The sequence below is a fragment of the Thermobia domestica genome, chromosome 15, assembly GCF_964235325.1.
Source record: "Thermobia domestica chromosome 15, izTheDome1.hap1.1, whole genome shotgun sequence".
Taxonomy (NCBI): Eukaryota; Metazoa; Arthropoda; class Insecta; order Zygentoma; family Lepismatidae; genus Thermobia; species Thermobia domestica.
Window position 1 is genome coordinate 8,340,579 of NC_137468.1, and position 12,039 is coordinate 8,352,617.

At 36.2% G+C, this 12,039-nt stretch overlaps 1 protein-coding gene across 1 annotated transcript in view; it reads left to right on the forward strand.

Moving 5' to 3' along the window:
- Positions 1–12,039, forward strand: part of w (eye pigment precursor family transporter white) — a 214,673-nt gene that overhangs the window by 134,826 nt on the left and 67,808 nt on the right. Inside the window, exons 5-6 of the mRNA XM_081741292.1 lie at positions 1,728–1,826; positions 9,248–9,486. Of these exons, the coding sequence (XP_081597418.1) occupies positions 1,728–1,826; positions 9,248–9,486 (338 nt within the window). The remainder of the gene's footprint in view (positions 1–1,727; positions 1,827–9,247; positions 9,487–12,039) is intronic.

Sequence of the window (12,039 nt, forward strand, 5' to 3'; positions counted from 1 at the left end):
CTTTTTAAAAAGAGTATTCAGGGTTTAGAAAAAATATGGACTAAATGTATCGACTTGTTGTAATTCTAAACCACAGCCATTGTACTACATACATGTTATCATTATTTTGGATAACTCCTCGCGTGCGAAGAATATGTTTCTTCAATCAAATGAAACGTTTCATGTTTTGCTTCATGGAATAAGGAAATAGATGACGAATGAAAGTTAAAGAGAAGTGACCAGGCCTGTAGCCAGCCCAAAAATGTAGGGGGATGGTGGTGGTGGTAGAAATTAGGAGGGGGCCGATTCAATCATATTATAGTTCATCACCATATTATAGTTCATTTGCAAGCCTACCGTGAAAATTTTTGTGGGCCAGTAAACATTTAGGGTGGGCGACCGCATGCCTTCACCGTGGATACGGGCCTGGAAGTGGCTAATGATGGAATAACTGATAGAATGAAAACTGGAGGAGTAACCCACGGATACAATGTTGTTCACGAGAAACTCATATGGGTTGGCATCAAACTATGACTCTTTGCATCATATGTGAGAGCTCTATCATTAAGTCAATGAACCCTCAGATAGATAGCCATATTGATATATTTATGACTATGGCTTCTTCGGAGGTTTTGTTGAACAGTTATATTTCACTTGATAAATAGAGGTAAACCATCATTCTAGCTTTCTAATCCTCTATTTATCATCTCCTCTCTACATTTAGGTGTAATATCCACCTATTCCAGCATCATATTACCATAAATATTAAGTTGAATACAATTAATATTGCAAGCTGAAAGTTTGATGGAATTTAAGTGTAATATCCACCTATTCTAGCATCATATTACCATAAATATTAAGTTGAATACAATTAATATTGCAAGCTGAAAGTTTGATGGAATTTAGGTGTAATATCCACCTATTCCAGCATCATATTACCATAAATATTAAGTTGAATACAATTAATATTGCAAGCTGAAAGTTTGATGGAATTTAGGTGTAATATCCACCTATTCCAGCATCATATTACCATAAATATTAAGTTGAATACAATTAATATTGCAAGCTGAAAGTTTGATGGAATTTAGGTGTAATATCCACCTATTCCAGCATCATATTACCATAAATATTAAGTTGAATACAATTAATATTGCAAGCTGAAAGTTTGATGGAATTTAGGTGTAATATCCACCTATTCCAGCATCATATTACCATAAATATTAAGTTGAATACAATTAATATTGCAAGCTGAAAGTTTGATGGAATTTAGGTGTAATATCCACCTATTTCAGCATCATATTACCATAAATATTAAGTTGAATACAATTAATATTGCAAGCTGAAAGTTTGATGGAATTTAGGTGTAATATCCACCTATTCCAGCATCATATTACCATAAATATTAAGTTGAATACAATTAATATTGCAAGCTGAAAGTTTGATGGAATTTAGGTGTAATATCCACCTATTCCAGCATCATATTACCATAAATATTAAGTTGAATACAATTAATATTGCAAGCTGAAAGTTTGATGGAATTTAGGTGTAATATTCACCTATTCCAGCATCATATTACCATAAATATTAAGTTGAATACAATTAATATTGCAAGCTGAAAGTTTGATGGAATATTTTGATAAAGAGATTCAGTGAGAAAAGGTAAATATGAATTTTATTGAACAAGCAACATACAAGTCTGAGCAATTATTTTTGTTTTCTATCGTTTTATTTATTTCTTATTATTTCAGCTTGCATTAACAAAATGTCAACATACTTTGATCGGGATTCCTGGAAGGCTGAAAGGGATTTCTGGAGGAGAGATGAAGCGATTGTCTTTTGCATCAGAGGTAAGGATATAATATAATTAATGGACAAGCGTATGTGAAGACAAACATTTTTTTTTTTTTGCTTTGCAGTTGTGATATCATAGATCGAATCGATCGCGTTTCTAATCTTTCCATGATTTCTTCAGTTATAATCTGAATCACAACAACTGAGTGCTAATGTGGCGAATTTATGATACATATGGTCGAGTTGCACATTGTTCCATAGTTCATGATGTTTCCCTCTAAAATTATCCTATTCACATTTAGCAGTCTCTAAATCAATATATAGAACCCCTGCTTGGTCTAGTGGCTAGCACGCTTTACTTCGGTTCGCGTAGTCTCGTTGGGGGCACAGTTGAACAACCAACGTTGTTCGGATTTCACTATAGTCAGTAGGTCCACCTCTCCTATAGCCTAGCAGGCATAACCATGAGACGTTAAACTAAATCAAACCAATCAATACAAGTTTTTATATTACACACTGGTTTTGGTCCCTAACTTTCCCCTCCGGTTACAGAGTTGATTTAAACATATTTTTCCTGTGTTAATTACAGTGTGGCAATTAGGAAACGAGACTATTTTTTTTCTGAGAAGTTACTTTCGGAACGGGTGTTTCTTATTGATGAATCTCTTAGGTGTGACCTTGGAAAAACGAGCGAAAATTTCCAACGTAGCTCATCATCACCAGTGTTGCGCGTGACGCAGCTAAGTATTGACTAGTATTTAATACTTCGTCGCCGGTTCAACAATAGAACGATAAATAATTATGAGTAATTCTGCACCTCGTAATAGTATGTAAATTATCTACAGACTGATTAAAAATGAAATTAAATGAAATATTTCAGTTTTATGCCCACGGTTATGCCGGCTAGGCTAAAGGAGACAGTGATGATGAGAAATGAATGCAATGATGGGTGAGAGGAAACGAGAGAACCTCGAGAAAAGCCACGCACACGATGTTTGTCCACCACACAGTCACTTGTCGCGAGCGGGGATCGAGCCAGGGGTCCATGCACTAAAGGTGACATAGATTAAAAAGTCACGGAATCCATGTTGCAAATACTTAATTTTTTCCCGTTTTCGTTACGGGTGACAGGTTGTGATTGACACAAAAAAGCTCGCAGTACAATACCATAGTAGCATGATGTACTTAGTACGCCATCTATGTGAAGACACCCCGGAAAGTCATCTCCGACTAAGTCAACCTTCAACGTCTGTACAATAAGTTCAGGAATACTGGGAGTGTGTCAGATATCCTTCATACTGACAATTTTCACCGATGTGAGGAAACATTGACGGATATCAGTGCAGCAATGAAAAATAGTCTACAGAACTCCTTGTGTGTACAGGTTGTCTGGTCAGAGTGGTGTCTTACGGTACAGTACGTAACACTGTAAGAAAATCGTTACAAATGTTTCCGTACAAAATCAGGAGTTGTATAGGAGTTAAAGTCAGCTTATTTCCTCAAGCATGTTGAGTATTATAAGTGGATCATGGAAAATGTAACGCCTAATGAGAGGGGTTGGATTACTGGTATTGGTCAGACAAGGCTTGGTCTCACCTCAACTGATACGTGAATTTACAATATGAGCATTTGTGGTCGACTGACAATCCGTGTGTACTACATGGGTCTCCTCTTTTCCCTCATAAAATCGGCGTATGGTGCCCCATGTCTCGAAGTAGAATTTTCGTTCAATTCTTCTGCACAACGATCAATACTGAATGCTATTTTTAGCTGGTCAGTCAATTTTTTGCTATTTTGACTGATGAGGAAAAGGAATGGAGATGGTTCCAATAGGACAGTGCAACCTCTCATGACACTCATGTGACTATGGAGTATTTGGAATCTGTGCTACCAGGGCGCATTATTTCGAAGTCACTGTTGTCACCACAGACTGCAAATCTCTCTTCACCAGACTTTTTCTTCTAGAGATATCTGAAGTAAGCAACTTATACAGCCCATTCGCAGGTTTTGGAAGAAATACAGCCCAACATTCAACGAACTGTGGACGGCATTTCATTTGCAACACTCCAGAGCTGGGTTCAGGAACATGGTCAGAAGGTTTTACATGTATGAGGCAATAAATGGTGGTAATTTTCAACATCCTTTGTAGTACCTCCATGGGTTCCATGTATTCTCTGAAGGTTTCTGTCAAAATTATTATTCTTTTCTTAACACATTGATCGCGAGAGTATTTTTTAAAAATTTTTACTGTCAGCGCCAAGTTGATGTGTATCAGAAATGTACACATAGCGTAGATGGAATACCTACTTAAAGCAAAGTACTCAACTGACGTCAGAATTACTGCTGCAATGTGATTTTCCGGCGCCCTGATTACAGGTAAGATGTGTTCAATATACCAGGCTGTGTAGCAGATCGTATACACGTGGTGATAAAAGAACGTTCGTTGTGTATCAGAAATAATACACGAAATAATACAGGCGGAACACGCCGTGTGTATCACTTGTGATGCACATAACGATCAATATGTTAATTGATTATTCAAAATGAAACAATTGTAACACATTGATTGCTCATGTGAATTGTATTTAATTCACTATATGTTTGGTTAACAGGTTATGTGAGGTAATACAACGTATTCCATGGACAATGTGTTAAGTGAGTTGGTTACACTTCACACGTTTTCTGTAATATAAAAGCAATTAGTGTTTTGCGAGGCCTTCCAGGCATTTATTCGGTGTCATGAACGTAAATCATGAAAAGACAAATATCTATGAGATTTTTGTTTTTAATATGCAAATCTTGGGCATTTTCCAAGAAAACCAAGGAAAGAATGTGTGGCTTCAAGGTCAACCCTTCGCTGTTTGAACCAGTGTGAAGTGATTAATTTCACGGCCGAAAAGTACGGTTGTTAAATTAAAAAGAGTGCAACTTCATAAGTAAATTGTTTTGTATGGTCAGTTTTGGATCTGCGAATAAATGAAATAGCTTTTAGTTGTAACATGCGATATTGTTTGAACGCGTATGAGAAACTCATTATAAGATAAGACTTTGCACGTCAATGTACTTACTTGTTTTTATTATTATTTAAACCTAAAGCTTGTTGCCTATCTTGTTTGCAAAAAATAAAGACAAAAAAGAAACAAGGTAAGTGAAAAACCACGAAATAATTATCAGGCATTTCTAACTAGCGTCAATAACCCGCGTCGCTGCGTTAAAATAAGAAAAAATTAGTTACGGTATATGTTGTTAGTCAGTCACTTTTTACTAGTACTAAAGCGCTCTCTGATATCGGTCATTTTCGATCATATAGGGCTTATATATATATATATATATTAGAGACCTGCACGGGCCGAATTTTTCGGCCCGAGCCCAATCCAGCCCGAATGTACCTAGGCCCGGCCTTGCCAGATAAGATTTTAAAATTCTTGGCCCAAGCCCGGCCCGGGACCGATAAATTTTAAAAGTTTTTGGCCCGACCCCGGCCCGATAATTTTTTTTAAAAATTTAGCTCGAGCCCCAACTTTTCTCAAAATTTAGTATTAAAGTTGACCTAACCCTCAGAAACATTTTCTAAACTCTGGTTCACAACCTGACGCTTGCCTCCCGAATGGTATCATTGCCTCCTAGAACTTTGCCTGTCATCGAGAGAACAAAAACTGCATTTCCTGTAACAAAAATCAAACTTAATTGATTTTAGCATAAAGTGACGATGGCAATATTGTTTAGCGACAAGCAAAACTTTCCCACCCCTTCTTGTCATATTTTGGGTTCAGTGAAGATCAAGGTCAGAGCTCAATTTATCGCGCAAAGCCTGCAATCCTCTATAGTGAAAGTGGAGCCGCTAAGCAACACAAACTGTAAATAGCTATTGCATTCTTTGTAACATTTTTCACGGGCACACTTCTTCAACGTTTGGCTTTATTCCAATTATCGTTTAACGAAAGTCAATAATTATTAAAGAATTGCAATTAATCGGCCCCAGCCCGGCCCGTGCAGGTCTAATATATATTATATATATATCCCCTTTTCGTCCCCAAGTTGCAGGGCTGAATTTGGATTCAAATGGGATCGGAAGTGTCACTGTTTATCTCAGCGACCCCGAAAACTATGGATTCGACACCAATATTGGTCATTTTCGATCATTCATATATATATATATATATATATATATATATAATATATATATATATATATATCCATCTCCCCTAAGTTCCACCGTGAAAGTGAAATGATAAAAGCCATCTCAGACACGAACCTCATCTATGTTGAAAATTTGATAGAAATCGGTCAGGTAGTTGAAGAATTATTAAGTCACGAAGATAATCACTTTCATTTTTATTTATATTTTACAGATTGCAATACCAAAGGTATTTGCGTACGTCTTATCCAATTACTATTCAGGAAATATGAAGAAGAAAGACTTTTGAAGCTCTATTTGTACATTTATTGATTTAAATACCATTCTTTAATATTGATTGAATATGTAGGCTACAGTATGTCCTTTTTCTTAAAACAAAATGAACGATTGCTGTCAATGTATGATTTTATACTATTTAAATTCAAAACTTCTGTACCAATGTTATTGAACAAGAGATAAATGGAATATACAGTATGGTGCTAAATTCGTTGTACAAAAGCAGAGGAGTGATTCCTGGGAGTAAAACAAACAAAAAAGTTCCAATAAACATAGGGCGAACCCCATCGTTTACGTGTTATAGGCTGCCGAAATCATGAAGAAATGAATTTTAAAGGTTCATAGCTCCAAAACTATGGGATCTACCTTGGTCGGATCAAGACTTCAGTTAGGAACTAGTATGTGCCCTATCCAAAAATGCGTGTTGCAGAATCCTGAGGTGCTTCCACAACAATTTTTATAGCGGGAGTTTGACTACGGGCCTATCATATAAAGTACTCTCCAACTACCTCCATAAAAATTGTTGCGTGAGTACCTTAGGATTCAAAAACGTATTTTTGGATAGAGCACATACTAGTTCCTAAGTAAATTCTTGACCCGACTACAGTAGGTCCCATAGTTTTGAAGCTATGAACCTTTAAAATTCATTTTTTCATGTTTTCGGCAGCCTATAAGACGTAAACGATGGGGTTTTCACCCTATGTTTATTGGAACTTTTTTGTTTGTTTTACTCCCAGGAATCACTCCTCTGCTTTTGTACAACGAATTTAGCGCCATACTGTATAATATGTACTGTAAGACATGAAAGATCATGAATGATGGTGTTACAGAAAAAAGAAGAAGAAAAAGAAAATTGCACTTACTCATGCATATGGTTCAACAAAATTGTGTATTAAATAAACCATTTGTTATTTAAGATGGCAGTTCATTCTTTGTTCTTTTTGAGTTGCCAATTTTTCTGTTGCCTTTTGATTGAAATCTGGAATGCTGCTCATCAAGTCTCTTTGATTAGAAAGTGTTGCTACAGCAAATATTTCACGCTTTAGTTTCTTTAGGGTAGAGAAACACCTCTCTCTTCCGACAATAAGTATATATATATATATATATATATATATATATATATATATATGAATATAAGGGACAGAAATTGAATTTTCGGTGACCATATATTTTTGACTGCTGCTTTACTGTAAAGAAGCATGAAATTTAACATCTTTTTCCTTCGAAAATGAAAATAATATAATTTTTAGTTTAACGTCCCATGATTAGTGCCGTTTAGGCTAAAAGAGATACTTATTGAAAGTGAACACACCAGAAATCGAACACGTGACCATGTGCACCAAGATACACGCGTTAATCACTAGACTGGTAAGAGTTCTCTTCCTTCGAGACATCATTTAATAATTATTAATATTTGGAATGATTTGCCGGTTTTTATAATCTATAGGAATTACAATGAATTGGAAAACTATTGAATTTTGTATTGAAAATATCTGAAGTATAGGAATTTCTTTTTGTAAGTGGTAGTAGTATATTTCAAGACAAGAAAAAAAGAACGGACAGCGATTGCAAGCACTAGATATTTCTGCTATTATCAATGTTCACTTGATTTGATTTGATTTATTACTCATTCTGTACGATGTTTTAAATCGAAGAATTTGAAAAAAAAAAATTATGGTACTGATTAAGCATAAAAGGAATATGAATATGTCTGTACATAGTAAGATTATTATTCTTTCACTGTCACAAACTATTTCCTAGATATTAAGTTAGTTGGGTCTCTGATTCGATCCAGCTCCCGTCAAGTGGGTTTTGTGGTTGGACGAACAGCGTGTACATGGATTTTCTTGAGGTCCCCTGTTTCCTCTCACTTTCTTCATTGCCACCATTTCATTCATTCTCACCATCTCTTTTAGCTTAACGGTATAAACAATGGAATGTAAAACTGAAAGATTTCATTTCTTAAGAGGCTCCATCACGGCGAAATTAAAATACCGCTAATTTTTCAGTAATTACTTGACATCTTCAAATAGATAAAAGATATTCGAAAACTGGAACAAGAGCTCTCGTATTTTACATGAGGTACCGTTATCACGACTCACTTATCTGCTTTCGATTGACAGCCATTTTGAAAATCGGCATTATTTTCGCGTTTCTATATGGCTGCAAACGAAAACTACTACGTGACTCGTGATAACGGTACCTCATGCAAAATAATATTATCTAGTGCGCTCTTCTTCCACTTTTCGATTTACATAATTACTGTAAAATTAGCTGTATTTTAATTTCGCAGTGATTAGGTCTCTTAAAAGTTACTTATAGAATGGAAAATATTGACGAAGATTAATTTCAAATTACTTAACTGGGTAGAATGGGAAGAAATATCGTAAATATTAAATCTATTACAGTTTTGTGCATCGTTGGCTCCATTTATATTTCAGTTTTTCATTAGATATACCCCTGGTATATCATATTTTGGAATCTACTGATTTCATGGTACGAAAGAAATGAAATGAAATTTTGAGTTTTACGTCCCACGGTTATGCCGGTTAGGCTAAAGGAGACGTTGATGATGAGTAATGAATGAAATGCTGGAATGAAGAAAGTGGGATGAAACGGGAGAACCCCGAGAAAACCCACGCACACGGTGTTTGTCCACCACAAAGTTCACTTGGTGGGAGCAGGGTTTGAACCCGAGACCCCTAGCACCAGAGGTGAACGCTCTACCATTGAGCCACCGCGGCCCCACTTCATGGTACGACATGATACATTTCAGTACGTCACAAATCAAACAACACATCACATGCAAGCAAGTCTTACTATAGACTGTTTGGTCTTCTGTGACGCTGTGACCTCATCATAAGAATAAATTTTGTCACACGAATGTGCGATGAGAATTCCTTGCTACACTCATTGTACTTTTTGATTAAAAAAAAATAGTCTGGCAATTAAATAAATAACCCTTGTACTCTTGCCATATACTAAAAGGTTGTATGTTTTTCATAACTTTGTTCTAGGTAATTTTCTCCAACAAATAAATAACGAAATGTATTTTATTTGTAGGTTTTAACCGACCCTCCGCTCATGTTCTGTGATGAACCAACGTCGGGCCTTGACTCATTTATGGCTTTAAACGTTGTCACTGTATTGAAAGGAATGGCACAGAAGGGCAAGACTGTGATTTGCACTATCCATCAACCCTCCTCGGAAGTCTTCGCAATGTTCGATAAAGTGTTACTCATGGCAGAAGGAAGAACAGCTTATTTGGGGAGTACAGAGGATGCATGTGAATTCTTCAGGCAGTAAGTAGGTTCATGCTACTCGTGTATTAAGTAATGTTATAAAATTGTTGTACAAACATGTAGTTGGGAGAGTAAAGGTATATTCACATATAGTGTGCCGTGCGCATGTCATTCCCCTGCCATGTCCGTAATGGATGCCAGAAGAAAATTTTATATTGTGGTCATCTGCCAGGTTGATATATTACGTTTGGTATTTTTTTATTTGTATTAAGAAAATCTTAAGAAATTTAATACATTTTCCTGAGTCAGGGAGGGGGCACCCATGCTGTCTGTGCCACGGCCGCGACCATTCACATATACTATGCCGTGCGTACCTCTACTGCTTTCTACACCATTTTCCTTGGTTCTGGTTAACTTCGTGTCGCTTCGTGTGCTCCGAAGAAAGCCGAAGTCTCACGGCCGACAAACCACAACCGGACTGGTTTCTCTTTAAGGTCGTCTGTCGGGGCACGGCACGTCATATGAAAACTAAAGAAAGACAAGCCAATGAATTTTCAATGTTGCAGTCTGAAAAGAAACTTCGAGGACCACGGCATGGCATGGACACGGCGTAAATTAACCTTGAAGATTACAGAATTTTAATGATGTTAATGAGTTTAGAGGGTCAACCAAAGATTTGCTATTAGCACTGCACTAAAAATAAACTTTTTACATCTTACATTCGAAATAACACCTTCAATATCATTAATTTTATTAATATATTTTAAATAAAATTATAATTGAATATTAATAAGTACCTTAGCTACGCTGGTCTACGATTTATATAAAACGTGGAAGCAGCCAGTACTGGGCTTGGCCAATAGTTGGATAGCTAAAATGGGAGCAATCTGTACGATGCTGATATGAAGGAAACACCAATTGACATTAGGACAACTTGGATAATTCTTAAACGAAAACAAATAAGTTTCGTTTCACAGTGTGAAAGAGCCCCTTCGTGGCTAAGCGGTTAGCGTGCGCGCCTTTGGCGTGGGAGACCTGGGTTCGATTCCCGGCGGTAGCTCATGTGGTTCGGATTTCACGTTAATTAGTAGGTCCCGTCTCATATAGCCTCGCTGCTGAAAGGGACGCTAAACTCAAAATCAACTCAACTCAACTCACAGGGTGAAATTATAGTAGACTTCCAAGCTGTGCGAATTCAACATTCAAACTTGAAGTAGTATATCTATAATTACTGGTTGAAACAGAGGAATAAGATGAAAGAGAGATTCTGTTCATCGGACGCTGAATCCATATAAAAAGCCATTACTTACTATCTCTTGCTGTTTTTAGTGTATGGGGATTTACATTAAAATCGGAAGTGTTAAACGAAGTCTATCATTTCTGGTTTCAACAAAAAGAATAAAATCAGAAATGAAAAATGTTGTTGGTACGGAATCCATGTAAAAAAATCTGCTTGTCCCTAACAATTTCTGTTTTATCAATTATGCGAATAAACGTAAATTTCCGAAACTTCTGGTTTCAACAGATGGATAAAATCCAAAACAAAACTCATTCTTCGGGCGTTAAATCTGTGTCAAAAACAGTTCTTTTTTTTAAAATATCCTTTACCATTTTAGATCTATGGAAATGAGTATTGAAACCGGAATTACTAGTAAATTTCAACTACTTCCGGTTTTGATAGAGTATTAGGGATGGTGATGATATGTTCCCATGTGACGTTGAATTGATTGCTGAAATCCACTTATCGCTACCTATTACCGTTTTTGTTCTATGACCATCAACGTTAAAACGGGAAATGGTTCATTTCTATCACCTCCGATTTGAACAGAGTATTAATAGAACATTTCTTGGGACGCTGAATCGATTGCAAAATATTACTTCTGGATATCTTGTACCGTTTTTGTTCTATGGAAAGCAATATTGAAACCGGAAGTACTAATAAATTTCAACCATTTCCGGTTTTAGTAGAGTGTTGCAGGTGGTGATGGTTATGGTCCGTAGAGACGCTGAACCGATTCCAAAAACGTTTGTCACTATCTACTACTGTTTGCGTTCTATAGCGATAAATATTGAAACCGGATATGAATGATTTCTACCACTTCCGGTTTGAATAGAGGATTAGCATAGGATACAAAATTTATTCTTTGAACGTTGAAGTGATTGAAAACAAAATCGCTTCTCGATATCTTTTACTATTTCTGCTCTATGGAAATAAAACCGGGACTAGTAGTAAATTGCAACCATTTCTGATTTTGGCAGTGTTGGGGATGAGACAATATACTTCCTTGAAATCTATATTATAAAAGAGAACGCACAAATCCTTTGTTAGCTCATCACGCTAATACGGCTGAACCAATTTCTTTTATTTTTGGGGGGTTATTAGGATTTGGACCCTAGATGGTTTTTATCATATCACTTTAATTTTTAATTACCAGTGTCTTGAGATAATTGACCATTCAAGTGTCCATACGTACAAATCCTTTGTTATTAGTTCATCATAGGTATAAAAATAAACGTATTTATATGCAACCCGCATGACCGTGTCACTCGGCGGGTTAACATAAATGACAGGCGCTATAATGTTAACATTTACTGCAATTTGAAAGCGAAAAA